General features: G+C 45.2%; 1 protein-coding gene across 3 annotated transcripts in view; it reads left to right on the top strand.

Annotated features, from left to right (window-relative positions):
- Window positions 1–25,868, top strand: part of CENPQ (centromere protein Q) — a 142,494-nt gene that overhangs the window by 108,949 nt on the left and 7,677 nt on the right. For all 3 annotated transcript variants that reach the window (XM_086952231.1, XM_086952229.1, XM_086952230.1), the window contains exon 8: window positions 2,105–2,224. In XM_086952231.1, coding sequence (XP_086808357.1) covers window positions 2,105–2,224 — 120 coding nt within the window. The remainder of the gene's footprint in view (window positions 1–2,104; window positions 2,225–25,868) is intronic.

Genomic DNA, 25,868 nt, shown 5'->3' with positions numbered 1-25,868 from the left:
TTGGCCCCAGCTATACCGGTCTGTCCCGATCTCGACCTGCTCCAGCGGAATCCTGGCTTGTCCTGCAGCCAGCAGCCCGCAGCCCCCCAGAACCCAGAGGTCTTGCCCTGCCTTCACTGAAAAGACTTTGCCTCCTGTGAGCACCGGATTTGTTCTCCAACAGACTCTGGCTTCGGCCATTTTCGTGATTCTGCACCCAAGGAGGTCTCCCCGGCGATCCTGATCTGGGATCTGGTGATCCCTGTCCTACCTGAAGTCTCCTGAAGAAGCCTGCAGACCCTTTCTGGAGGACCCTCTGACTGCGATCATAAGATCTTCGTGCCCGAGGCTGCAGTGTTTGTTGTAACCAGAATCCCTATTGAAAACAAGAGGGCACCTGATGCCAAAACAGCACCTGTGCCGCTGTGGGTGATACTTGAGTGCTAAATCGTATCCCCCTTTGCCCTAAGCCTAAGTCCAGCACCTTTGCTCCCACAACCTTGTGGCCTGCTTGTGACCAGCCACCAACCGGAGAGACCTCCTATCCCCCATTGGATAAAACTGGACTCCAGCAATCTGCACTAGGCCGCCCTAGTGCAGCTGAGGGTGCTCTTAGAGTGCATCCTTGACCCTGGGGGAACCCTGGTTCTAACCCCAGAAACACAACTCCCAAAACCAAGTACTTACCTGTAAACCAATAACTTCATTTCCTCACCTAGGATTGCATTGACTGCTTTTCTGTGACAAAAGCTCTAAGTTTGGAGTTGGAAATTCAATGAAAAGTTATACAAGTATGCTTTGATAACAACTAGCATTACTTAACTTTATCCAAGAAATGTCCCAGTGTGGTATCCAGGTATACCATACCGAATAAGAAAAGTCATCTGAAAAGTAATCACATAAACTACTTACAAAGTAATTACAAAGTAACTATAGTAATTCCAACTGTTTATGAACATTTGACTTACCTGTAACCAAGCCAAAAGCATTCAACTGCATTTCAACTGTATCCAACTGCATTATTCATACAACATACTATTACACTTAGCTGTGCCAGGCCTGGCTTTGTTATTGAAATAAAATACAACTAAATAATATTTTTATACAAAACAAATTAGTCAGAGTTCAGTCCTCTAGTGTGTGAAACCATGAGAGAGAGACCAAGCACTTTAGCACTGGTGGTAAAGTGCTAAGAGTCCTAATACTAGCAAACATTAGGTCAGAAAAGCATCAGAGGAAGTTAAAAGTTGGGGGGACGACCACTCTAAGGCTCTCAGGTCTAACACATCTGTTTCATTAAGGAAGAGAATTATTAGCATTGCACTCGGTATGCCCCTGTCCCCTTATGTGCCCTTACATTTTGTTTTTCAGGACACGGTGTCCTGTAATGGCAGCCACAACCTTTTCTTTCTATGTTGTAGTAGATACTCTTTCTTCACTCACACCTTCGTTTTGATTGCAAGAAGCAGGGAGGGAGCAATGACCCCTCTGCATCTCTGCATGGGTTTATGTGTGGTATATATTCCTGCCCGTGCAGCTTGTTCCTGAGCAGGTGGGTGAATAACAGGACCGGATACCTGTTTTTAGGCCAATGCACCCACTATTCCACTACACCCCGCTCGCTGTGAACAAAGGAGAAGTTAATTTATGGTTAGGGCTACTTGTGTGTATCTCCACCCACTGCTAGGCAACTCATGGGTATTGATGGCTGCCTGTTTCTGGTTGTATCATAATACAAATGCCCGCCCATTTAACCATCTAGGACCCCATTTGCCAAATAAAATATTGGCAACGCATCACTGTTCAAGTGTGCGTTTTGGCCTTCAAATTTGTTTGGGGGGTAATACAGATGTGCAGAGCAGCTCCTATTCTGATTCATAGTGCACGCATTTTTTTTCTTTATAATCTGTACCTTGACAGGGGTTTCATCTCCCAGTAATTAAAGAGAGGGACAGTGTATTGTGAACAGAAATGTGCTGTCTATTGACCCAACACCTCATCATACCATGGAACAAGGCAGGGATGCTTACTCTGGAGTCGTGCTGAGTCTTGAAGCACAGGTTTCCTGTTGGAACCAGCATCTAACTCTTGTTTGCATCACCTTTGTCTCTTTTCATCATGGAAGGATAAAGTTGACGAGTCCGTGCAGGATCTGGAACGAATGGGCGAAGAGATTGAGACTCTGCAGGAGAAGATCCGTATACTGAAAAGTCAACAAGATGACGAAGAAGAGGACTCTGGAGAGGTAAGTGACCCTCCCTGCCAAAGTACTGCTGCCTTGACTTCTGGCACTGGATAAGGTCAACTGAGGCTGGCCTTCTTCTGTGTCTAGATGAAAAGCAGAAGTTTGAGGGGTTGAGGTCAATGCTCGACATCTATATTTTTAAGAAACATATTTAATATTTGAACTCCAGGGCTAATGAAACAGACCTCCTTCTTTCATTAGAGATCGTGCAGAGTAATTGGACTTGATAATGGACTCTTCCATTGCCACTCTCTTGTCTCACTCCATGTAGCCTCTATTTCATGCACCTTCTGTTCAAGGAAACAATCTGTCTGCTAGATCTTAACAAACGCCAGGTCAATCTCACCGCATTCAGGTAGCAACCAACACCAGCTCAGATCACTGCTACCCTAACCTGCCATGTCAGACATTACTGGGTGCGCTAACACGTAGTCTCCAGGTCGCTTTCACTCTTTACATGAAGGATGCAGGGTACAGGACGCACCGCACTGTGATATGTGCTCAGTTACCAGGCCAAGTCTTATCACAGCTACTGTCACTGGTGGAACATGCAGACTGAAAACACACACAGACCCTCACCCTGAGGGATACAAAGAAAATGGATATAAGCAAACGTTGTAGAAGAATCAATTTGTTAGATTAACACCATATACACATTAAAAAAAATTCAAGCAGCAATTTCACAGAAAAAAGATTAGAATATGAATTGGTTTCTATAAAATAGTACATTCCATTAATCTTGTAAATTAGGATAAACAATGTGAATGAAATAATTTTTCAGATTTGGTACGCCTGTTTAATTTCTAATCTTCCTTGAAGACCTGCACTATCTGAGTGCAGACCTGGGTTTCCCGGAGGTACACTATATCATATGCTCCCTGAGGGGCAAATCTTATGGCAATATCGCCATTAAGAGTACAGACTTGGAAACCCTCCTTTATGTACTGTTCAATAAAGAAGAACATGTACACCGGTGGGAGATCCTTCTCCCAACGCGCCACCAAGTCATGGAACACCCTCCAACTGAGCCTACGACAGACCCAAGACCTGCTGACCTTCAGGAGGATACTTAAGACCTGGCTGTTCGATCAGAAGCGCCCCCCCTGCGCCTTGAGACTCTCGCGGGTATGTAGTGTACTTTACAAATGATTGATTGATTGAAAGCCACCTCGGTGCCATACTGTGAGAGCTTTATTTAGAACCCCTCATACAGAGTCAAAATAGCTATCCATGACCATGGCTCTCCAGGTACAAAGTAACTCTTTTGGAAACATATACATATTCCAACTGTGCACGTTCCTAGCTCTGTTGGTTTAGGTGGGCCACCACACAGCTGGCCAGTTAGGATTTCTCTCTTCTCCCTAGGGAGCGTTCATGTTCCCGGATCAGTGATAGTGTTTCATTGTTGTCTCTGATGACTGAGGATAGAACAATGCTTAGATGACTCTTGCGCAGAGACTTCAAATGTCCTTACCAGCGGCTGTGGCTGTGGGAGAAGTCGAGCGAGAACCAAGGTCCAACTATACTGAGTTTAACACACTCAGTTAAGAGCAGGTACAGCAAGATTAAAAACAGTGCCAGTTAATAACATTTTAAACAATATGTCCTCGGCAAAATGAGTATGAGATACTGCATACATTTAAGACCACGTGTGTCCCACAAAAGCCGCTTGCCTTGCCACATCGATTTTTTTTTTTTATTGTTCTTTTTATTAAAGACAAATTAATACATAAAATAGCACATTACATACAAGTTAAAAGAAAAGGAGACACGGCCCGGCGGCCGTGAAACTGAAAGCACGGCCGACCGGCCGTGAAAGCCTTTGATGCAGCAGGGGGCGGAGCGGGAAGAGCTGCTGGCGGCACCAAGCTGGGCAACAGAAAAGGAGACATGTCCTGGCGGCCGTGAAACTGAAAGCACGGCCGGCCGGCCGTGAAAGCTGAAGAGAGAAAGAAGGAGCCATTGCTTGTGTGAATTATGTGGTGGTTTGGAGCAGTGGTACTGGCACGATCGAGTAGTGGGAGAAAGCTATGGCTAGTGAGGATGTTCTGCCTGAAACAATGTTCTTGGTAAAAAAAAAGGTAGTAGGAGAGAGAGTTCTGTAGCTTTATTTTTATTTTTTTATTATGATAAACACAACCAAGAATCAAAGAGGTGGTCTGGTCCACAATGGCAATACCTGATCTGTGTCAGAGAACGGCAAAAGTGCCAGTGGCACCGTATCTGTGAAAGAAACGGAAAAATAATTGGCACCGTCAAATGCAGAATTTCTCCCAACACTACTCTGTAGAAATATCCAGAATCCTGATAAACTCACCAGTCTTCGGTGAAGGAAACGCCTTACTACCCAAGCGGTGCTTTGTCTGAACAAAACAAAACAAAAGGCCTTACGTCAGTACTGGGTAATAAAAAGAGCGTGACTGCCGTGGGTTGCTAACTGAAGGGGAGCAAACAAACACTTACCGCTACTTGCTGATTACTCAACAACAATGCATGAACGTGGGAAACAAGCCAGCATTACAAAAACTATTAAATAGTGCCGCCCGAACTCCCAAGTCCTCCCGTGACGTAGTGGGTAACAGACGCTAGATGCTAACTGCATCGCGTCATCCCGCCTGTATAGACAGGGACAGACTACTACAGACGTGCCAACTACAAAAACTCGATGGTGTTAAGGAAAGAAAAACCCATTCTGCATCTGGTTTGATGAAACCATGATTTGAGTCAAGGGAGCCCTAAAAGAGCATGCTTGTGATTTATGTCAAAACAAGAGGCCAAGACGGTCAAAATGTCAAATAGCAAATTAATAAGGCTCATTGTGCGTAAAAATATGCCAAATGAACAAAAGGTCAGAGTGGAAAGTCCGGGCGTTCCTAGGCATCTTACGGCCTGAAAAACTCTGTTTAATTGCGTGGCAGAATGACAATGGGATCAGTGGACTGCGTCTTAAGTTAAAGAAGTAAGCATTGCGGTTGTTATATGCAATACAAAAATGTATCCGTGAACAAATGATTGAGGTAGATATAAATACATTTAAGTAAATTGTAAAGACATACTCACGGGCGGCTGCACCGGTAAAATGTACTTTGGTTTAGATGGTAGTTGGATAAAGCATATCAATACATCAATTGTCATGCTTAAAACATTCCTTGCACAAAATGGCAATTAATGAAAAAAAGAAAGAGACACGGCCTGGCGGCCGTGAAACTGAAAGCACGGCCGGCCGGCCGGCCGTGAAAGCCTTTGATGCAGCAGGGGGTGGAGCGGGAAGAGCTGCTGGCGGCACCAAGCTGGGCAACAGATGGCTGGCGATTTGATGCTGTGCACGTGCATTTTAACTCATTGCGCTTGCGCATTGAGCTAAAAGCGCACATGCACTGCATCAAATCGCCAGTCTAGTTAAACTCTGTTTAAGCCCCTATAGTCTCGCAAGCTCAATGCGCATGCGCATTGACAGGCGAGACCTAAAAAGAACCAGTCAGAGCAGCAAAAAGTGCAAAGTAGCAGTTTCACAAGAGCAATAAAAACAGGCAAACCTATCAGGTGTTGCGCATCCGTAAACTGCCTATTAAATAGTGAATGAGGGAGGAAGGCCAGATGACCAGATGAATATTGACACAAGCTATAGGAATACCGGTTTCTCCACTACTAAATTCTGCAGAGACATTACCTCATAGTCCTTTATGCAGCTGTAGTGAGTATACAGTAGACATTTACCCAGCAAGTTAGGTAGTACCACCAATTAACCATTAGAAAGTACTCTAGTTGGGTAATCCTATGATTTAAATGTCGGCCCCGGGGAAGGGGTTCCTCGAGCCTGATTATGCTCAGGGAGGGTGGCAGCGCCCCCTCCCGTTATTAATTACTCCGCGCCGGAGGCTAATTAAGTGTTGGGGAGGGGACTGGACAACCCTCCCCATAATATAAATATAAATATATATATATATATATATATATATATATATATAAATATACAGAATCCTCTTTACTCACTGAAAGGACGACAAGCCTCACCAGCTAGGTTGTTTATTCGGGGTCAAAGAGACGCATTTCGAGCTCTTGGTCACATGACCACCACATTTGTTCATCAGCTGATATAGCAGTAAAAATAATAACAAAGGAAGAGAGACTCTGTGTTTACAATATTCACACAGAGCTCATGACGGTGCAAATTATAAGATACACGTAAATTAATACCAAAATGCACATCTTCCGGGTGTTTGGTGTATTTCAGTGTTTGGTGTTTAAATAAAAGAATATTTTAAATCAATAGCTCGCATATATATATATATATATTGTCCGCAGGTGATGAGGCAAGAGGCCGAAGTCCAACCCAAAGCTAATCACGCCAAAGACTGTGCGAGGTGTGTGGTTGGCTGCCTGCTGGGGGTTGGGCCACAGTGCCTTTGTGGCAGGCCAAGCCCTGTTGCCATTCGCTGCTGCACAAGGCGAAAGGCTGTACGCAGCATTAGGTCGTCAACCTGCGGGGAGTTGAATGCAGCACAAAAAGATGATGGACGGAATGTTGAACATTATCAGACAATCACCCCTAGTCACAGTTCTGAGTTTAATCTATCATTATTTTGCTCGCCACGCCATGCATTTAACCCAGTTCTCTTGACAGGGGGTGAATGCATGATTTATTCAGCGTTCCGTCCATCATTTGTTGCGTAGCACTGCATGGAGTTGAAAGCAGGGCCTGGCTGCAAAACAAACCCTATGCCACCCACGACCAAAGGCTGTGCACGGCGTGGGCTGCCCTAAAGGGAGTTGGTCCTGTGGCCAACCACACACCACGTGTGACAAAAGTGAACAGCGTGGAGTTGGCGGCCTGTGGAGGGAGGGGGGTTGGGGTTGAAGTGTAGGTATAGGGTCAGTGTTGTGGGTTGTTACCCGTAAATCGGTCCCCGGATGCTTCTTTCCCGAAGACCTGGCCTGGCAGTTCGGGCTGGACTGTTCCCATGAGGAACAGGGTCAACACTGATTTGCATATAGCTGAGTCTGAACTGGGGTGGCTTGGTGAGCAGAAGAACGATGAAGGATTTAACCCAGATCTAATGTTGATTGGGGTAAGTGTCTGAATAGTTTCAGCGCTCCGTCTTTATTATCGTGTTTTCTAGGGTCGATGTGGCACACAACACATGCTTGCAATTTATGCACAACAACATATCATGCTGTGCTGGATCCATGGGGCGGACAGATCCCTCCTGGAGAGATCTGATTTGCTGCCACAATATAAAACAAAATGGGACACCAGCCACTTTAGGACTTGAGTCCTAAGAAATACATTTAAAAATGGCTTAAGGGGGCAGGATAGGGATACTTTAGCCGCGCCCTCTCTCCCTCCCCCAAGGGACTCGTGATAGGTCCTTTGGGCCAAACACGTTTTTTTTTTCTATTGCAGCGAATTTGTGGAGTATTCCAGAACCTGCTGTAAAATTGTAAAAAATAATATTACATCCCCCCCACCCCCACCGAGTGCCCCAAGGACCGAAAGGGGCAGCACATTGATAAATAAGGGAGAGGGGGCCCCATCCTCCATGGCCGGGTCGCAACTTATAGTTATTTGGGGTAACTATATCTGGTGCATTTCAGTGGTTTTTTTCAGTTTAAAACAGGTGTAAACTGAAATTTACACCTAACTAGAACGTCCCTACTTTGTGGTCACTCAAAAGGGGTTCTGGGGGCAGTTTCTCCCCCACTGGCATTTAGTTCCTGGCTGGCTAGGTTTGTGTTACATCTTCTTGTGACAGGGTTGGAACCTTTTGAAGTGTAATTAAATTCCTGGGGCCAGCCCAGCTGGCCATCCGGGCAAGGACAGAAGGCTATCATGTCACGGGAAAAAGGATCTCCCCACTCCCTAGCACTCTGTCCAGTGTCTGAGAGCAATACACATCTCACCACAGAGAGCCATTAACAAACAGGTGACACTGGCAGAAAGGAGCAATGGACTTGGGGAGTTAGATACTAACTTTCTAAAAGTGGCATTTTCAAAATAGTAATTTAAAATCTGATTTGCATATTCAGTTTTAAATTACTCTTAGTTTGAGTCCTTTAATATATTTTTTTTAACTATTCCCAAGCTGAAGTTAAGCATTATAAGTTGTTATAATCTAATGTGGGGAGTTAAACTTGCCACAGTGAGAAACTACTGTAGAGATTTTTCACTGGCAGGACATTAAAACTGAAGTACACATGTCCTAATTTTTAAATACTGTGCAACCTGTCCTACAGGCATTTAGGGCCTACCTTAAGGGGACTTAAACTACAAAGGGAGATTTTGGTCCGCCATAAAGGTTTGTTACCAGGTCGAATTGGCAACATAAAACTGCCTACCTATGCTGCTGGGCTAAAGAACGTTGATGGATTATACCCAGATCTGTTGACTGGGTGTGAGTGTTTGATTGGTTCAGATGCTCCGTCCATCACCACCTCCTTTTGTACCTACCTAGACTGCAGGGCCGACCTGTAGACATGTTTTAGGGTGCTACTGCCATGGGTGGTAAAATGAGTGCTGCTGTCCCCTAGTAGCCTTTAGTTTGCATGCCTTGCTACATACTGTACCATTTGATAGGGACTTACAAATGCATTAAATGGGCTAATCAGGTATAGGCCAATGTTATCATGTTTAAAAGGTAGAGGATGGCAATTTACTGGTGGAAATGGGTTCAGCTACAGAAGGCAAAAATATAGGAAGTATCTAGCAAAAGATGGTCATTTCTAACAAAGTATTGGCGTGTGTGTATTTTTCACTAAAAAAACAACAGTTGAAGTGATGTCATAATTATTTGTGGGAATGACGCAACAACTGAAATTCTTCAGTTATAGTTTAATAAACGAAGTATACGTTGCGTCCCATCATGCACTGCTTGTTACCTCACACATGACGTGTTAAATTATGTCGTTGATCACATCACTTATTATTTTTAAATAACAACATTGTTGAAATTACTATTGGAATTAAGCAACGATTTTGACATTGTGCCGTAGGGTTCGTGAACAAGGAGCAGAAAATGAGTCAATGGTTGGACTCTTACTCCATTTAAATCATAAGCAACTGGCCTTCCTCCCTGGTTAAAGGGAAAAAGATGATGATAAATGTTCTGTATAAAATGGATCCCTTATTGTATGTGTAAAACATTACTAAGGCAAGTGCCAACTACAGGGCAGGGTGGGTTACCGGTGGACTTGGTGCCCTTAAAGTCACAGCGTCGCTTTCAGCCTAACATAACTGCAGCCTGTTTGACTACATTGCTCTTATTTTTTCCCTCACTTTTGCTTTTAAATAGGTTTCTGAAAGAGTTTTTTTTTTAATGTCACCTACTGTTCTAGTGAGACTTTTCTATTTTTAAATATGTTTTTAAGGCAAATGAATGGAATTGGACCAGATAGCCTACCTTGTAGCTGCAAAATTACTTTTTGTGTTGAAGTAAGGCAGTGAAGTTCTCCCGAAATCTGCAAGTGGGTTGGACTATTTAGTGCTTATGATTTAAATGGAGATTCCCTTGAAGGAGATTACATGAAGATACCCTTCCTTCTCACAGCTTTGGATTTTTCAGTTCGGTCTCTCTCTGTCACAGGGACATTCTAGGCATGGATGTGCTGGTCTGTATGTCTTATTTTATTTGCCCATACATGAACTACCTGATGGAAATTGAGTAATACTCCACTGTCATGTACATCAATGCTATGGTATCTGACTAGAAGCGCAGGGTCCTCTGCATTGGTGGAATTCAGCTCATCAGTGTCATAAAGACAACTTCAACACTTTGCTTGTTTTTAATCCTGGTTTCCTTTTGAGGTGCCTCGTATTCAAGATCCTCATCAGCCGAGGCGTCCACCATTACTGGCTCATCTTCTGCTTCTGGTCTCAGCGCTTGGTCAGTGCCACGCTGTCTTCCGATGCCTCTTTCGATGCAACATTCACAGGCGCACTCTTGTTTGTGGCACATTCGTGGTCTCATCTTCTTTAGTATCTGGTATAATGTGTACTTTCCAGTTGGGTACTTGTGCCACTGGGTTCCCTCTGGGTTACATGCCGCTTTACAGATATTAAATGCGGACCATGAGGTCCCACCAAAAAATGAGAATTGACTAGGGGAACTAGTAATTCCTCATTTTTCCCAGTGTTTCACCTAAACATTTCGGCTGCTTTCAACAGCCAAACTCTCTGGGTGAAATACAACAGATCTGCAGCATTCTTGTAATTCTCACAGATCTGATGTAGTCGAGAACTAGTTATCCCTCATTCGGATTTAAATAGGCACTCGTAAACAAGGCCTCAGTATTATTGGTTTCATTGCCACCATGCTTTGTCCAGAGAGCAATCTTTGGTCTGTTACATCTACATACTGCACTGGCAATTTAGTGAATCTTGTCAGTGTCTCTATGCGGGGAAATGCCTACTGGAAAGAGCCAATGGTTTGAGATGTCCTAATGTTTTCATTACCCTTATTTTTTGGTATCACATTGTCTAGAGGTTAGTGTCAAAGTCGTTTAGGAGAGTTTTTAAAAGTAGTGATTTTCAATAAATCTAAGTTTTGAAGTTTCCGTCTTTATTTACTTCTGAACTAGAAGTTATTTGTGGCTTTTGGTCCTGTTTTGCAAGGGTCATAGTGCTGTAAGCAAGCCTCAGCTAGGCCTACTAGTGCAAGGGGTTCGCCCTTCTCTGCACAGAGTCCTCAGACCATAGGAAGAAGTTGGCAATGAAACTGGAAAATACAAAAGCAAAGTTTATTAAACCTTTAAAGGTGGTACCACAGTCCACACAACACCCTTCAGTACTGTATAGAGTAGCACACCGAACTAAAGCACATGGCCCCTTTTATACACAATGAGGGGCACAAAAGAAGGCGGTACAGAATACAAGAGCAGTTTTATGACCATACAAGGACATATTGGAAAGCACAATTGATAAGTGGGCGGAGTTAACAGTCTTCAGAAACTAGTAAACCCATTCCTATCTGGAACTAATGAGTAACAGCCGCAGACCCTACTGGGCATGTCTGGGCATGCTGGAAGTGGGGGATGCTAAATATAGCCTGTTGCCGGGCATACTTCAGGCGCAGTTAACAAGGAGGTAGGACAAAGCGCATGATGAGCACATAGCAATGTATGGCATAGAAAATGGCCGCTACGAATACAAAATGGAGCCGGTTCATTTGCTACGATAATGGTCAAATACAGCATGTCTTCTGCTACTGCTTAACCTAATCGCTGTTGATTTACAACAATAGCATATTTTTAATTTGCAGTAGGCGGTAATTTGTGGTCATTCATCACTCCCTGAAAGAATGACCACCCTCAAAGAATGATAAACTGGTCTAGTGCCTTTACATAACATACTGCGGTCACCTTCTGGCCAACAGGCTTCGCGTCGAAAGACAGTGAGCACAGGTCACATCGCTCCAGGGGGATGAGCAGGAAATGGTTATTGGGGATCAGAAGATGGCACACGCCTTCAGGGAATTTTACTAGAAATTGTACACGGCTAACACCACGTCAGACAGCGCAATCTCTGATTATCTTCAGTCTGTGTCTATGTCCACACTTACTCCGGATCAGGCTGTGGCACTAGACGCTCCCATCCGGGTCGAGGAAGTGATTACAGCCATATCACGTCTCAAGGTGCTCAAGTCCCCTGGCCCAATGGCTTTTCTGCACTTTTTTATAAGAAATGTTGCCAACTTCTTGCTCCAATTTTAACGAGTATGTGTAACTCCTTTGGGAGTGCGAAGCCAATATCCACCACAATGCTATTGGTTGCTATTGTAGTGTTGCCTAAGCCGAGCAAGGCTAGGCAAATATGTGGATCATACCATCCTATTTCTTTGCTCAGTGTTGATCTAAAAATGTTCACTTCAATACTAGCCATGAATGTAGGCCCCTGCATGTTACACTTGATTGAGCCAGACCAGGTGGAATTTATTCAGTCCCGTCAGAGCGCAGATAACACAAAGAGAATACTCCACCTTATTGATAAAGCCCACCAAACACAAATGGATGGTCTTTTACTGACAGTAGATGCTGAAAAAGCGTTTGACCTGGTGGATTGAGGCTTCCTTAGTCATACGCTATCCAAATTCAGTTTGGCCGCTAAATTCAGGGAATGGGTGAGTTGTTTTTACAACCGACCATCGGCATCCATTAGAGTTAACGGCATCTCCTCACGATCATTTGCGATTCAAAGGGGCACTAGACAGGGGTGCCCGTTATCCCCCCTGCTTTTACCCTTCTATATTGAGCCCCTGGCATAAAAGATCAGAGACAATCCTAACATCCGAGGGATTCCATTCGGCGGGGTGGGGGAAGGGGAACGCATCCGATCAGCCTTTGTGCGGATGATGTGATTGTGGTGTTGAAAGACCCGAAGGTGTCCCTTCCTGCATTTCTGGAAGAACTGGACCGATTCGGACGAGAGTCCGGTTCCCGGGTAAACGTCGGGAAATCGCAAATCTTTACTTTAGGCCTTGCGGTGGCCAGTATTGGCGCCATGGAGGACTGGCTGTCTGATATTCAAGTGGTCGATCGTATCCCAGCAATAGTGCGCCAGACGACCCATCTGAACTATGCCCGGTTAGCGAAGAAAGATATGGGACAGGGAACCAAGCCTTAATCTCAGGAAATTGAACATAGAGAACCTACGTCATATAAACACGTCAACTCAAGAAGTGGTCACATCTAACCTGCCCATCAACTCGATGCTTCTCAATTGTAGTTCAGCTGTGAAACATGCAGCTGATATTTCTGATCTAATCATTTTACAATAACAAGGCTGTGCACTTATCCCAATCTTCAAGTATCTAATTTTGACTCAGTCCTAGGGAAATAGTAGCACGCAAAGCAAAAATGAGTAATTATGAAGAAATAATAAAAAGTACAGAAGCTAGGGCAGAGACTTTTGCCTTCAAAGAAACAGAAGCAGACCGTATATACGCCTTGATAAGGGAAGAACTCTCGCAGGAATCCTCTACCCGGAATAAGGAACAAAATGTTAGACAACTAATCTATTTAACTAAGAGACAAATAAATCAAAAGCTTCACGCAAGCACACTCATCAAATATCACCGAGCCCAGCGCATACCGAGGCGCCTAAGAATCTCCCTAAAACCTTCTCTTTGCAAAAATTCTAAACAATTCCAGAATAAATGGTTTGCAATTCTCAATAAGTGTTCTCTGGAACTTATTTTACTAATAATAGAGGAACTATCTGGGATATTAGAAGACCTTACAAAAGAAATTGCTGAGGTTTCAATGGAATTATCAAACATGCTAACAGAGGAAGAACTATCGCAAACATTAAAAGATATAAAGGATCAAATGGAAAAACATACAAAAGACATTAGTGAAAGAAAAATTAGAAAATTTAAAAGGGATACCCTTGACTATCAGTTAGGGAGAGTATATACATGGGCCAACATCTACGCCCAAAAGAGAAGAAATCGTCCATATTCACCTAACACAGATACATCATCCACAGGAAGCGATACCTCACAGAGAACCCAAAGATCACAGCCCAGTTAAAAAAAACAACAAGAACAAGCCCAGATAGGGCCAAGATCTCAAGTAGAAGGAAGGACACAAGATGACGCACAAATGGAACAACCAACGACTAGTATTCCAACAACAGTCAATCCTTTTTTAGAACAAGGCCAAGCCCAAAAAGGCGACCCCGGAGAGGACAAAACAAGAGAAAAAGACAAAGAGAAGGAACACCCGAACACGAGAAGTACCACGATACCGAGGAAAGACAAGGACAAGAAAAAGACCCAAACATAAACCAATTGGTTATTAACATCAGTGATTACCAACCGAGCAAATATGAACTCAACCTATTACAGAGAGGCGCTTCATTTGTACCGACAACTAATACATATGGCTGAGATACCCGCCACCCCCTCTCAACACAATCCCCAAGGATGGGAAACCGGAAACAGTTCTGAACTTTTTGGAAGACGGGAGGGAGTGACCCTCCCGGCCGTATTTATTAAAATATGAAACAAAATTAAAACATTAAAATAACAGTTTCATATTATGTACAATTTCATTACCACATTGCGATGTTTGGCTAACCTTAACATATTCTCTAATACAAAGGTTCTCCTAGCCGAACTAACATCCTACAAAATATTAACTTGCAATTTGAAATTGTACATCCTAACGTTTAAGGGCCAACGGCAAGGTCGTAACCGGTGTCAAGATCCCTAAACCAGAAATATCCCCCTCACTTGTGAGGGGCGACCGCACAGAGGTGTACCTCAAGTGCAACTACCAATTTCCCTTGACTTGACGGGGGCCCCAATAAACTCGACGCCACTTAAAGGTCGTCCGAGGACTCGTGTGAGGTATCTAGAAGGTAGCGTAGACCCCCCCCAAACCCCACACAACTTACCACATCTGCCGTCGCAGATGTCCTGGCCCCGGGAAATTCTCCAGGAGGGGGCTGTAGCCCCTCCTACCCAGGAAGGGGCCTTGACCGCCTTTCCTTTCCTTTCGGCGGCCCATCCTTAGAAGGGACCGCCTCCCCGTTGAGGGGCCAATGGCCACCTCCCTCGAGCGCTCCCATCCGTAATGGGTGACGCCCACTCATAGGGATCTTCCAATTAGTGCTCACCGATCATGACCTTACCGCCCGACCAAAATAAATACGACAATTCTAAACTAAATGACTAAATTACCTAAAAGACAGTAACAACAACCACTTTATTAAAGCATGCTTACTGATCAAACACTAGAGCAGGATTACTTTATTTACAAAAACATACCACAAATTGACCATTCTTTATTGCATATTCAAGGTTATCACGATAATAATCCCACCTACAAACAAAATTAAAGTTACCACATCAAAACTTTATTCAAAACCACTTGCTGTCCTCAGGGGCTGGTGGGTGGGTCAAAATTGGCTCTTCGTTCCGTCTCGAGCTCACGTGCAGCGAGGAGGTGCAGCTTCAGAGCACAGGAACAAGAGGATGCTTTCTTGGCTTGTTGCTCCTTTTATCCGTCTTCAGGGCGGGCGTAAACCCGCCCCTGCCTGCCCCAAGGGCGTGGCCGGCCGCGTCAGTGTCTAGGCCAGCCCACTCCAGGGCGGGAAAAAGGCGCGCCCCGGCTACGCCGCTTCGGGCATACCAGCCGAGACTCGCCTCCCGCCCAAGATGGCTTCCCGGGGGGATCGTGGTACTCCACCATACGTTCGGGGGGACCGAATGGTCGCCCCTTTCCATATGGCTGAGATACCCGCCACCCCCTCTCAACACAATCCCCAAGGATGGGAAACCGGAAACAGTTCTGAACTTTTTGGAAGACGGGAGGGAGTGACCCTCCCGGCCGTATTTATTAAAATATGAAACAAAATTAAAACATTAAAATAACAGTTTCATATTATGTACAATTTCATTACCACATTGCGATGTTTGGCTAACCTTAACATATTCTCTAATACAAAGGTTCTCCTAGCCGAACTAACATCCTACAAAATATTAACTTGCAATTTGAAATTGTACATCCTAACGTTTAAGGGCCAACGGCAAGGTTGTAACCGGTGTCAAGATCCCTAAACCAGAAATATCCCCCTCACTTGTGAGGGGCGACCGCACAGAGGTGTACCTCAAGTGCAACTACCAATTTCCCTTGACTTGACGGGGGCCCCAATAAACTCGACGCCACTTAAAGGTCGTCCGAGGACTCGTGTGAGGTATCTAGAAGGTAGCGTAGACCCCCCCCCAAACCCCACACAACTTACCACATCTGCCGTCGCAGATGTCCTGGCCCCGGGAAATTCTCCAGGAGGGGGCTGTAGCCCCTCCTACCCAGGAAGGGGCCTTGACCGCCTTTCCTTTCCTTTCGGCGGCCCATCCTTAGAAGGGACCGCCTCCCCGTTGAGGGGCCAATGGCCACCTCCCTCGAGCGCTCCCATCCGTAATGGGTGACGCCCACTCATAGGGATCTTCCAATTAGTGCTCACCGATCATGACCTTACCGCCACAGGCCGGATAGTTGACCGGCTATCCGGACCCCCCACAACACTCCTACCTAAAGGTCATGTCTTAAAGTCTTTAGCCAAGCTATCAAGTCTCCTATGAGTAACTCGTTCCCCACCCGGGACAAGTGAACACCATCCCCCAAATACATACTGTCACCAGTAATACAACCATGCGAAATAGAATGCAGTGTGTTGGAACGGAACAATCTACTCACTTTGTTATTAACTTTTCTTACTGAATGATTCAGAGCAGAAACAGAAATAGCCCCCCGCCATACTTTTCGTGGGATCATATGGGACCATGCAATCGTGCACCCTGGAACTCTCCTCGCTAACCAACTTACAGTGGAAAGCATCGCCTCAAGAAGAAGTCGTCTACCAGTGGTGACCAAATCATTGCCCCCAAGATGTACTATGACTATAGACGGCGGTGACCTCGTCCGCCCTAGCAAACCCTCGAAAAATGATCGAAACTGGTCAATACAGAGTCCGCCCCTTCCGTAGAAGGACACACTGTACCCGTATTCCCCAGCCACGTGAATCATGTCACCTGCTTTGAATACGTCCGCGGCACGCCTCACGTATGAGTGGCCCACGACCCACACCTCCTCTTTTACAGCCGGTGATGTTTGACCGCTGGCCCGGTGTTGGGTCGACTGCATAGTCCGCCCCGCCTCGTAGGCTTGCGCAACTGAAACCAAACAAAAACAAGAAGCGTGAGTACATCATTACAGCTTCACAACATGTGCAACCGCACATATCTTTTATAACAGTTGGAGGACCAACGCCCCACACGTTTAACTTGTTCGACATTCAGACCCCTGGCTGTAGCCTCCGTAGCAGCCCCTATCCGAAAGGAATGGGTCCCAAACTCGCCCGGGTTCAAGCCCGCAGCGGCAATCGACATCGCAAGCACCCGCTGAAACTGAAACCTCGTCAGTGGGGTGGCGTCAGCGTGTCTCAACAAGGTCCCCCCCCATGATGCCACCCTTTGTGCTAAATATTCCTCTACACAACTCACCGGGCACATGGAGGACCCGGGAATCCTTTGTATGATTATGCAGTCACCCATCGCACCCTGATCGGTTTTGGACCTGACGAACGAGACAGTCATTGTCCCCCCTCTGACCTGAACGTGCTCTCGGCACAGTCCCCCCATCACATCCTGCTTGTTCCTTGCCACTAGTTCGCTTACCCGCATAGCCCCATGGAATGCCAGCGAAAAAGCGGCTCGGAATAACACTGTTTCATACCGGGATGAACACGTTGCAGGGAGTATGGATAATAACAGGGCCAACCTATCCAAACCTATCGGGCGCCTTTCATCTACTCTGCGACCCTCAAGGCGTTGCCACCCACGTAGCGCTTTTTTCACAACGAAAGACGCTGTCGGGTCCTGGATCCCATGAGCCCTAGCCACAAAGGAAATGGCGGCCCGATGCCTCTGGGCCGTAGCCACTGATTTGCCTGCCTGATGTAAAGACAGCAGGAATTTTACTACCAACTCCTCCTGGCCCCAAAGCTCCCCCCTAGCAGCCCCCAAAAAGGCCCAATAGGAACGGAACGCCCCTTCATGTGCCTTCCTCGTCCTGGGTGCTAAACTCTCTCCCACGAGGTTACGAAGTTCGGGGCACCGAGAGACCAGAGAGCTTCGGGAAAGGGTGCCGCCACCGGGTCCGCTGTGGGCAGAAAACCCCAGAAGGCCTGCATACGAAAACGAGAAAGCGCATCAGCCGCCTGGTTCATCACCCCCGGCACATGTCTTGCCTTAAATAGCACATTCAATTGCATACACAGTAATACAATTTCCTTGAGCAATCTCAGAATGTATTTGCATCGTGCTGCCTGGCTATTGATACACTCAACCACGGTCATGTTATCAGACCAGAATACCACAGAGTGATCTCTGAACCCCTCGGGCCAAGTTCTCAGGGCCACCAGAAGGGGGAAAAGTTCCAGAAAAGCAAAGTTACTTGTCAGTCCACTATCATGCCACCATGACGGCCATTTTTGTGCCGACCACTGAGTGCCGAATATGGCACCAAAACCAATGCTCCCTGCCGAATCTGTCCACAGCCCCAGCTCCTCAGAGGACACCGCCGGTTTGTTCCAGACAATTCGACCATTGAAATCCGCCAGAAATGCCAACCAAATGCGCATGTCCTGGCGAACCTCTGCCGAGAGCCTCGTGCGATGATGACCCTCCTTCAGGCCGACCATGGCTTGAGCGATCGAGCGGGAAAAGGGGCGGGCCATCGGTATTACTCTTAGGGCAAAATTCAACTGTCCCACCAATTGTTGTAATTGATGTAGCTTAACCTTAGACTCACTTATACACGTTTGCAGGCATGCCCTGAATCTTAACACTTTGTCTCCTGGTAAACGAAAACAACCTTCTTCAGAATCGAGCTCGATCCCCAGAAACTCGAGGCAAGTCGAGGGACCCACAGTCTTACCTGGTGCCAATGGCACGCCAAACTGATTCATCAAGACACAAAATTCAGTCAAAGCCTGTCCACATTCCGGGTCCCCGGCTGCCCCCAGAAACAAAAAGTCATCGAGATAATGCATAACATGTTGAAACCCCGTCTTCTTTGTGAAGACCCGTTGCAGGAAACAACTGAACTTTTCAAAATAGGCACAAGATATAGAGCACCCCATTGGCATACACCTATCCATGTAATAGTGACCCTGAAACATGAAACCAAGGAGACGCTGGTCGTCTGGATGTACCGGGAGCAACCGGAACGCTGACTCGATATCCGATTTTGCCATCAGCGCACCGGGCCCCAGGCGATTCAATATGGCTAAGGCCTCATCGAAGGATGCGTACCGCACCGAACACACTTCCGGGTCTATCGCATCGTTTACGGAAAGACCACGTGGGGCTGATAAATTATGTATCAGCCGAAACTCACCCGGGTCCTTCTTGGGGACCACCCCTAAAGGGGAACAAACAAAGTTAGCAACTGGTGGCACATTAAATGGACCGGCGACTCGACCTCGAGTAACCTCTTTCCCGATCTTTTCCTGTACCACGGTCGTATGTTGCAAGACCGATATTTGGTTTTTACATTTCGCTATACCCTGAAACTCCCCCACTGGGATGCGGAAACCATATGAAAACCCGTTCCGCAACACCCCAGCGGAAGCGTGATCCGGGTATTCGCTGAGCCAGGGAATCATTGCCATGGTATCAATCGGAGTAGGTAAAGGCGCCCCTCGGACTATGTCAGACCTGTTTGGCGCCTCCTCTACCCCCGTTATCACCTGTTTTGGCTCTGCACATGGACTCAGGATGGGATGCTTGCCCACACCCACCACATTCGTGCCTAAATTTGCATGACCCCTGGGGCCTCGTACATTTACCCCTGTTAAAGTTCCAACAAATCCCCCTTTTACCTGCGTTGCCGATCGGCCTCGAGTGGCTGTCGTTACTCGTACCTGATCGAAAGGGCGTCCCAGCATATTGGCGGGAGGATTCACCCACGCTACTCCCTACCAATGGCACCTTCAACATACCAGTATCTTCCATTTTTGACCAAGACACAGAATCATAACAATCCCAAGTTAAGTTTTTATCATGTTCTTTCGCTTTTCTGAAAATATTATCGTAACAGAACCATTGATTGCCCTCGTGTGATACAGAATACCCCATGATCCGTGACTGATAAATCGGCAATTCAGACAGCAATTCGGGCCTACGTTCACCCATGATGGATGTAAAAATCCCCCACGCTCTGCCCCAAGTGCCAATGTTTTCATTTACCTTAAAGGCGGCCATCTTTGCGCGCCAAACACTCGGATGCATGAGCTCCTTCTGGCTCTTAACATGCTCCATCTCATAATGATCGGTAAGCAACGAGAAGATGTTTATATACTCATCTGCCCATATCTTCTCTTTAATAGCCAGAGGGACATGTTGGCCCAACTTTTCCCTTCGTGAGGGTGCAGACTCATCCCTCGCAATCGGCAATGGCCGCTTACCTGAACCGGAAGCTGTATCTGCGACTGGACCTGTCCCAGGTGGCTTCTCTACTGCCGCAGCCGCTTCCCTTGTTTCACGCAGTTGCTTCATCAACACCCGCGCGTCGTCAGCCGTGGCGCCCTTGCTACCTTTACCCAACCACGCTGCTAATTGTGCTGCCAGCTCGGGCGGCATATCCTCGCCCGGACACGGGGGTGACCACCACGGGAATCGGATTCCCCTCTTCCGGCACCGGAGTTGGTTCTTCGAGTGGGGTACAGGGAACCGGGATGTCTCCCCCAGCTGCTCCCCTTCTGGGCCTCTTGCCTTTTCCTCCCGGAGCTGCTCCTGCCAAAGGACGTTTCGGTCCCCCTTCCTCGTCTTTATCCGCCATTCGCCTCTTTAGGTCGGTCACCTCTTTCATAAGAACACGCAGCATCTGGTCGGTAGTCATTCGCTTTCCCGCTTTCTTGGGCATTCTCCAACAGAGTATCTGTAAAACAAACAAGAAAGATTACAACGCTCAAAATTGGCTCTTCGTTCCGTCTCGAGCTCACGTGCAGCGAGGAGGTGCAGCTTCAGAGCACAGGAACAAGAGGATGCTTTCTTGGCTTGTTGCTCCTTTTATCCGTCTTCAGGGCGGGCGTAAACCCGCCCCTGCCTGCCCCAAGGGCGTGGCCGGCCACGTCAGTGTCTAGGCCAGCCCACTCCAGGGCGGGAAAAAGGCGCGCCCCGGCTACGCCACTTCGGCATACCAGCCGAGACTCGCCTCCCGCCCAAGATGGCTTCCCGGGGGGATCGTGGTACTCCACCATACGTTCGGGGGGACCGAATGGTCGCCCCTTTCCAGATGCATTGGAACTAGAAGTGAGTTTTTTCAAGCTTATGCGGAAATTAAGACTTTGCCATTTTTTCGATAACATTCTGCCTCAACCAGATAAGAGCCGGACGATCAACTATGTGGATTACATACCACTAGCACTTTTCAGGCACCAATAAGCCACAAAACTTTGGATCTTTTAGAAAAAATGGTAAAACAAGACCTATCCCAATTGAAGTGTGACAAACGCATAAAAAGAAACATGACTCAAAAAGATTTGGATTGTTTAAAAAAATTGGCCACCAACACAAACCTAACGTTCACCAAAGCAGACAAGGGAGGCGCTCTAGTTATTATGAACAATTCCATGTATGAAAAGAAGGTCTTGGAACATATCTCAGACATTAACACATATTTACAACTAAATGGTAACCCCACAGCGGAATTCTCGAAAACATTAGGAAACATCATCAACAGAGCACATGAAATGGGCACCATCAATACTAAAACAAAGAACTTTCTAACAAAAACAAATCCAAAAAGTCCGGTATTCTACATGATACCGAAAATTCACAAGAATTTGACGGACCCACCACTTCGGCCTATTGTGTCGACCCGAGGAAGTTTCCATGAACCCATCGGCCAACTCATTGATAAACATCTCCAACCCACAGTGAAAAATATGAGAACATATGTCAAGGACACCACGGTTTTTTTGGCTTAAATTGGAAAAAGTCACTATAAACCCGTATGAACCAATCATCATGTGTACAGCAGACGTACGCTCTCTGTACACATCAATACCACATCACCTAGGAATGGAAGCAATAGAAAAAGCTTTACTGAATACTGATTTAAACCATGACCTGCAGTTGTTCCTAATGGAACTCATGACTTTCACTTTGTACCAGAGTTATTTCAAATACGGGGACCTATGGTACCAACAATTCACAGGAACAGCCATGGGCAATTCGGCGGCGCCGGTATACGCCAATATCTTTATGCAGGACTATGAAGAAACCAATTTGTTCTCGAAACCAATATGGAATGAAAACCTAAAATTCTTTGTACGCTACATTGATGATATTTTCATTATATGAAAATCTTCAAAGGACTTATTGGAACAGGCTCTGTGTGAGTTTAACAAGGAAGACAGTCGCATACAACTCACGTGGGATATCTCAGATTCTACAGTAACCTTTTTGGATGTGAGGATAACCATTACAAATAAAGGATTTGAAACAAGTATGTACCGAAAAGAAACAGAAATAATATGTTGCATTTTGCCAGCTTTCACTAACCAAGTCTAAAAAAACACTTACCCTACTCACAGATGACGAGAGCCAAAAGAATCACATCGGATAACACTAAAGTGGATACCATCTTGGAAGAAATGTCAATAGGATTCAGGACTAGAGGCTATCCCAAAGAAATCCTAGATCACGCAAAAAAAAAGAGTGGACGCCATAGACAGGAAAGATCTTTTGAAACCTACCAAAAAACATGAGGAAGCTCGCATAGTAGCGGTATCAAAGTATTCAACACAAAGTCACAACTTTAAAAGAATAATTATCAAACATTGGAAAATGCTCAAATTGGAACCAGATTTTCAAAAATCTTTTGATCAAATTCCTATCTTTGCTCATACTAGAGCTCAAAATGTGGGAGAAATTTTAAAGCATCGTCAACCTCCAATCAAAGAATATAAGGGTACAAAACCGTGTTTAAGTTGTGGAAATTGCAACAGCATCATCAGAGGAAATGTAATCAACCATCCAATGAAAGGAAAAGAAATCAAAGTAAGAGTCAATGCGACTTGCAATTCTAAAAATGTAATATACGCATTAAAATGCCCATGCGGAAAATTATACATTGGGAAGACAGAAAGAAGCATAAAAACAAGACTAATAGAACATAAGTCTAACATACGGATGAAAAACACCAAGTCCACAGTAGCTACCCATTTCATAGAGGCACAGTATAATATCTCTCACCTAAAATACATGGTTTTGGAGAATGTGGAAATAACTGAAGGAAGAGACAATACCAAATATATGCTACAGCGAGAGAACGTTTGGATACATAAACTGGGTACACAGAGCCCGAACGGGCTCAATGAACGTAGTGAACTATCATGCTATCTATAAATAGACTGGAAGCTGATTTTGTCGTTTTCCTTATGCTGGAAGGGAAACCTGCGAAGTGAAATGTACATTGTTTATTTTTATTCTTATTATTATGTTTAATCATGAGTCTATCACGAATTCAGTACATAACCCTAGTTTACTATGAATACACCACAAAACACCATAGCACTCCGATTATGTCGAGGATGCTTCTAATTCAGAGACACAGTGGGTTCGATCCTCTGGTAAGCGGACAGCACGAACTAGATATTTTTCTAAATAGGTGGAAATGTTACGCTAGGTTTTTATTTTATCCAAGTTTAGCTATCCTTTAATTTTTGAACGTTTTTGAACATTTTGTGTTCGAAAAAGAGGTTGGTAAGACCTAAGAGAATAGAAGGGCTGGTTGCCTGACACCCGTTATTATTTCCACAAAGTATTTCGCCTAGTTCTATGAGCACATGACCGGAGCGCCAACATATAGGATAGAGGCTTGTTAGTAACCATAACAACCGTTCGTAATGGCGGAGAGTTGAACGTGGCGTGGAAGGAGTTTAGACGCAGATGAAATACGGATCAGGTCAGTTTCATAAACAGGACACTTCGGAAGTTCATTCCGTTTAGAAAAGCGATAGACGATGCTGGTTATCGTAGAGACCTTAGCAATTGAATTGTTTTGTAATACGGACACGTAAGTGGCATCTTGCATGACTATGGAGGAGTAGGTAGCACAGGCAAATAAGGTGTAGGAGGTGTAAACAATTAGACACATATTGGTGTAGTAAACAGTTAGTTATAGTTAAACACATCAAAAACACAATATATCTTGACTCATGATTGTAATTAATTTTTGTTTATAGTGTTGATTCCCTGATGAAGGGCGATATGGACACGCCCGAAATGCATTGGACTGATATGTAATTTTGTCGCTGAGGTGAACATGATGAAAGATTGAATATGATCAGAATGTTTACAAAAACTTTCAAAACGAAAGTGGATTAAAAAAAGAGAAATAAATCAATATACAGAAACAAAGAAATAAAAGTGTGTGGAATCCTCTTGTGTTTGTGGATTGAGATTTAGGTGTGCCCAAAGGGATGTCTTTAGTGTTCCATTAAAGACACGTAAGATGATCTAATCATTGCACATAACTTGGACCTCCTGATCATCACTGAAACCTGGCTCAGTGATACTTCCTTACCAATTCTTGACATCTTAATACCTCCCGACTACTCTATACTCAGAAGTGATAGACTAGATAAAACAGGAGGGGGCATTGCCTGCATTCATCGCTCTAACCTCAGAGTAAAACATTCATCCGGTATGGTCTTATCCTCCTGTGAACAGCTAGTCTCTGAAATCTGGAACAAAGACAAGAAGGTTTATGTGCTACACTCGATCTATCACCCTCCTGGTGACAATCTAGTCTTCACAGAGCAAATCATGGAGATCATTAGCTCAAGCTCGGATCAACCCAGTCATATATTCTGTTGAACTCTTCCTGCTGCTCAGCCTAGAATGTTTGGTGTGAGAGCTTGTTAGAATGTTGAGTGTGTAAGACTGTCAGTTGGATGAAGGGTTGAGCGGCAGGAGGCTGCTCCTGGTGGGGTTTTCCTATTCTCTTCTTAACTTGCCATCTTACTTAATAAAGAACTTACAAGGAACTACAAGGACTACGCTACGTTTATTTACAACATATTCCTTGGAGACTTCAACCTTCATTGGAATGACTCAACAGATCCAGTTGTTTATTCCTTTAAGACTTTCCTCTCTGACCTCAATTTCTCACAGCTCTGTAAAGGCCCTACTCACCATAAGGACGCCACTCTTGGCCTCTTCATTGCCAAAGACAACTTCATACAAACAGGAGAAATCCTACCCTGTGACTGGTCTGACCATTTTTAAATTCCTTTCCTCATCCTAGACAAGGAACTGGGTAGACAGGGACAACCCCTTAAAGCGAAGCAAATGACTTGCAATATGAGAGACCTCAACATTAGTTTGATAACCTCAAATAATAAAAATAGACTACAACCCCCCTAATTTAACCAACCTTGATTAACACATTTTCTTACATTCTTGACTCTGTTGCTCTGAAACTGCTCCAAAGGATCTCAGTCAAACTCTCTAAACTATGGTTTAATGGTGCCCAAAATGATGAACGGCTCAATCTCTGGAGAAACTAACCGTCCACCTCAAATCTCTCTCAACTGAGGAAAATTAGAAGCGTTTACAACAAACACATACGCTTGGCGAAAATCGATCATTTCAGACTTCAACTCTTCGAAATCATTAAGGAACAATCTAACCAAACCTCTCACCAGAGCTCGACTCCGTTATCCCTGCTCTCTAGTGGTGATGATTTTACAGCTCACTTCGCTAAAAAACAATGAAAATTGAGCTGGAGCTATTACACACTACCCCAACTTTGCTATCCAAGATACTGCCGGCAGGAGCAGGAGAGGTGGCAGAACCCACGACAATACACTCGCCTTTGGACCTCAAGAACAACGCCTCTTGGAGCAGTTTTCTCCTACCAGACGACACTGAGTTACTTCGCAACATTGCATCCGTCAAACCCTCAAGCCATTTTGGTGATCCTCTCCCTGCCAAACTCTATAAAGTCTTAATCTCGGCCGTTCTCCCTCTTTGGTCCAGGATCATTCATGAATCTCTCTTACAGGGCAAGATTCTAGACTGCCTAAAAGCTGGGCAAGTTACTCCCATCCCCAAGAAGCCCAATGCGGACG

This window comes from Lissotriton vulgaris, chromosome 1_1 (assembly GCF_964263255.1).
Source record: "Lissotriton vulgaris chromosome 1_1, aLisVul1.2, whole genome shotgun sequence".
Lineage (NCBI taxonomy): Eukaryota > Metazoa > Chordata > Amphibia > Caudata > Salamandridae > Lissotriton > Lissotriton vulgaris.
This window is presented reverse-complemented; position numbering and strand designations above follow the sequence as displayed.